The sequence below is a fragment of the Hermetia illucens genome, chromosome 5, assembly GCF_905115235.1.
Source record: "Hermetia illucens chromosome 5, iHerIll2.2.curated.20191125, whole genome shotgun sequence".
NCBI classification, from domain to species: Eukaryota; Metazoa; Arthropoda; class Insecta; order Diptera; family Stratiomyidae; genus Hermetia; species Hermetia illucens.
The window spans coordinates 49,432,536-49,436,177 of NC_051853.1; the positions used below are offsets into that span (position 1 = coordinate 49,432,536).

The 3,642-nt window shown below is 43.4% G+C and overlaps 1 protein-coding gene across 1 annotated transcript; it reads left to right on the forward strand.

Annotated features, from left to right (window-relative positions):
* Nucleotides 1-226: 226 nt before the first annotated feature.
* On the forward strand, nucleotides 227-2,666 carry LOC119657778 (seipin). Its single transcript, XM_038064846.1, has 4 exons — nucleotides 227-883; nucleotides 1,213-1,361; nucleotides 1,422-1,763; nucleotides 1,842-2,666. Exons 1-4 carry the CDS (start codon nucleotides 603-605, stop codon nucleotides 2,168-2,170), a joined length of 1,101 nt encoding a protein of 366 aa, XP_037920774.1. The 5' UTR covers nucleotides 227-602; the 3' UTR covers nucleotides 2,171-2,666.
* Nucleotides 2,667-3,642: the final 976 nt, after the last annotated feature.

Sequence of the window (3,642 nt, forward strand, 5' to 3'; positions counted from 1 at the left end):
TTTTATTTACATGTTATTTGGTTTACTTTGCCAAAACGCGTTTCTCCTAACATTTTTATGAAAACTCAGCTCACTTTGGGTTCAGTATAAGGGTTAAAAAGGCTCCCCCATAAATGTCTACTTTTCTCACATTTTACAACCTTCATCATCAAAGGCTCCAACCCAACATTTCCCCGACAAAAAATTCCAGACATCACTATCAGCTGTTTTTTACCACCGTCAAGTCTGTCAAGCCCAGCGCCAAGCACGTCACCGCGACCCCGGCAACCAAAAACTACGTAACCCAAACAATCGAAAGGGAACTTTAAACTTTGTTGCTGCAGCTGAGGGTGGTGAGTGGTGCGATAACGGGATGAGTCGATCCAACTAGCTGCGCTCCGCCATCGATGTTGACCTTTGAAAACGAGTTGAGATTACTCTTATCGGCGGCGAAATTCGAGCGGACCACGTCCAAGAGTATCACATCCCAGTGAAATGACCGCAGCCGGTAGTACCGCTTGCTCCGGTTCCCTTGTCAAAAATTTGATTCCGCGTATTCGTTGAATGCCTTTGTTCGGTGCTTGTTGTCCGTGTCAGTGATTTTGGTATAAAGGATAGCGACAATGACTTTCATTGACTTCGTCCTGAACGTGATGGACCCCTTCGGGGTGATCCGCAACCGAATCCTCAAGCCGTTTTTCGAGTTTTCCCTGTCGATATACGACCATTACCGCAGCAGAACCAAGGAAGGCGTTCTAACAATTCGTGATTTGATATTTCGAATGGCCATCGTCGCCTTGGCAATCGCAATCATTATCTGGACAGCAGTTTTCATGTATGTCGCGTTCTATTACACCCACATGCCGGCAATTGCGCACACCCGTCCAGTGAACATGCAATTCGAGTAAGTAATTAATTTAGAAGGTATTATTGTATGCGAAAATGGGTGCCAAATCATTTTGCGAAATTGCCAGTGGAGCGCCGGAGCTCCATTTATATTTGCTTGTGTGGCAGACTGTTCTCCGGAGTAGGGAGCGATGTTGATTGACGCCCACAGGTTGGAAGTTGCTTATGCATTGATTTAACGACCACATATTATGGTCCCCATTTGCATATAACGTTTTTCACATATTCGATTTAAACTGTCCTGGCCGAATTTTAAGGAGTCGTGTCGCATACCCCATACTAGATCATCGAGCCATTTTCCTATTTACTAACAATTTTTTCCTAAAGGACATGCTCATACGACACCAGTGGCCTATGCTCGTTCCCGCATGCTCATGTTTCGCTAACGAAAAAGCAGCAGCTTCTGATGGTCGGCCAGTCGTACCGGATTTTCGTTTACATCGACATGCCTGAATCCCCCCAAAATCAAAAGCTGGGTGAGTCTTAATGTCTTTTGCACCAATTACCGAAAATGAATCAACAAGTTGTTTCCGAAGGAATGTTCCTGGTGTGTGCTGACCTTCGTGACGCCAGTTCTAAACTTCGCGGACATTCCTGTCGATCGGCCATGCTGCGCTACAAATCGCCGCTCCTACAACAAATTTCCACTTGGCTTCTGAGCCCACTCTTGATACTGGGCTTACGCGAAGAATATCAGAACATTCCAGTAGAATTGTTCTCGAATTACAACGAAGAACAGTTGCACCCCGTAACTGATGTCTACATCGAGGTGCAGTCAAAGGCGATTCAGTTCTATTCCGTCTCATTGCATATCATTGCCGACTTCACAGGACTCCGCTATGTCATGTTCCATTGGCCAACTGTATCTGCTATCATTGGTAAGTTTGTCTTCAAAACCTTCCCATTTTCATCAATTAACTAACGGCTTTACCCCTTCCTTACGTCTCCACCAACAGGTATCAGTTCGAACCTCTTCTTCATTTTGATGATCTTTCTACTAAGCTGGTATCACTGGTCTGATACCAAGTGGATTGTAGATGCCCGCGAACATTACCAAAAGTTCCGTAAAACAAAATCCGATCTTTCGACAACCACCATCGACGATAGCAACAACATCCTGGACGATGATGATTTGAGTATCTTAGAGGAGAAATCTTCGAACAAATCGGATGATATTGAAGAAGTGAGCGGAGCGAGTGGAGTGGAAGGCGGTGGCGAGGAGGAGGAAGTCGAAAGTGCCGAGATTAGACAGAGGAAGTTAACGCAGACTGAGTATGGATTTTAAATCTAGTGATCTAAGACACGAATTATATTTTTCCTAAAGATTGTGCTTGAGTAGCGAACCAAAGGTAACTTTAGTACTAATTTATATCTAAAATTTAGTTTTACAAGAAATAACTGCAATTCAATTGCTGGCAGCTCTGCATGCAGCTCCTGCAGAACAAAAAATCACTTTCAGCAATAACATCTCGCTCTATCCAAAAGAAAGATTTAAACCCTAAGATGGTCTTTTAATTTAAGTTTTTTGCCATGAATGTTTTTGATATTTTTACATGAATATGTTAATCTCTCTAGTGTAAGTTTACATTCTGCCGCTTCTTATTTAACCTCCACACCTAGAACTTTGCATGGAAATATACACAAAAATGTGGGCCAATGCCTACTTTAGAGGTGGAGCCAACTACTTCTTACTAAGTGTTTTTGATAGGATTCTTGGTTTATGATGTGCATCTTTGTGATTACTCGAACTCCGAGAAAATAAAAGTAGTAACGTGTAAATACGTTGTTTTACTACCATCAAATTGAATTATGATTTTCCTATGTATCCCAATACCGAAACGAAGGCAAGTCTACGGTATATGCCATTGGCGAATTGGAAATAATATGTAACATTTGGCTTGGTCAAAGGACACATGACCTAACGAAGCGAATAACGATGACCAAAGCCTTATCGACTTCGCCGGCAGTAAAAGCATAGTTTAGTTGGCTACTTGCCTGCTTGGAACCCAATAGCCAGACAAACACCACATTCTCGTCGATACTCTCCTCGGTGCGAATTGCATCAAGTCACTTCTTTTTTCTATCAAGCAAAGCCTGGCGGCCAAATGGCAGTATAGGTTCCAGGGCGAAAACATGGATTTGTACCTACAATGGATCTTCACATGGTGATCGGATGGTTCTTTCTAAACGAAAAGCTATAAAATGAGAAAGATGGAGGTGAGTATAGCGCGCGAAGCCATAAAAGGAGCCTCGGAGTAAATGAACCCGGCAACGGAAACGGACAAACAATTTACTCATTTTCTACGTACGCAACAACTGTGACCCCACGTTAGGCGCCAACGCTATTACGATGAGAGTCCAGCATTGCATCACCTTGACACCGGTTTGGTGACCTGTCAAACAACCAAACTCCCCTAGCAGGTTTGCCAATCGTGGACACTGACTGCGCGAGATAATATAAGGAACCAGACAGCTGGAGCTAACCCGAATGCTAGCAGTTCGGCGAGATGAGGGCCGAGGTTCTTGGTTAATTGTTTAATTTTATCAGATTTCAATGAAAATTCGATCGGCGGGTTCCACTTGTTCGCTATTTGTAACATGAATGGGTCGCCCACCACTGCCTTCAATAGTTAGTGATAATGAGTTCTTAGTTCGGCAGCCTTCGGCCGGAAATTAGCAAACACTCTCTATGATTTGCTTCCTGACAAACAAATTAGTCAAAAGTTCCGACAAATTCAATTCTTCCGGCTAATCGGC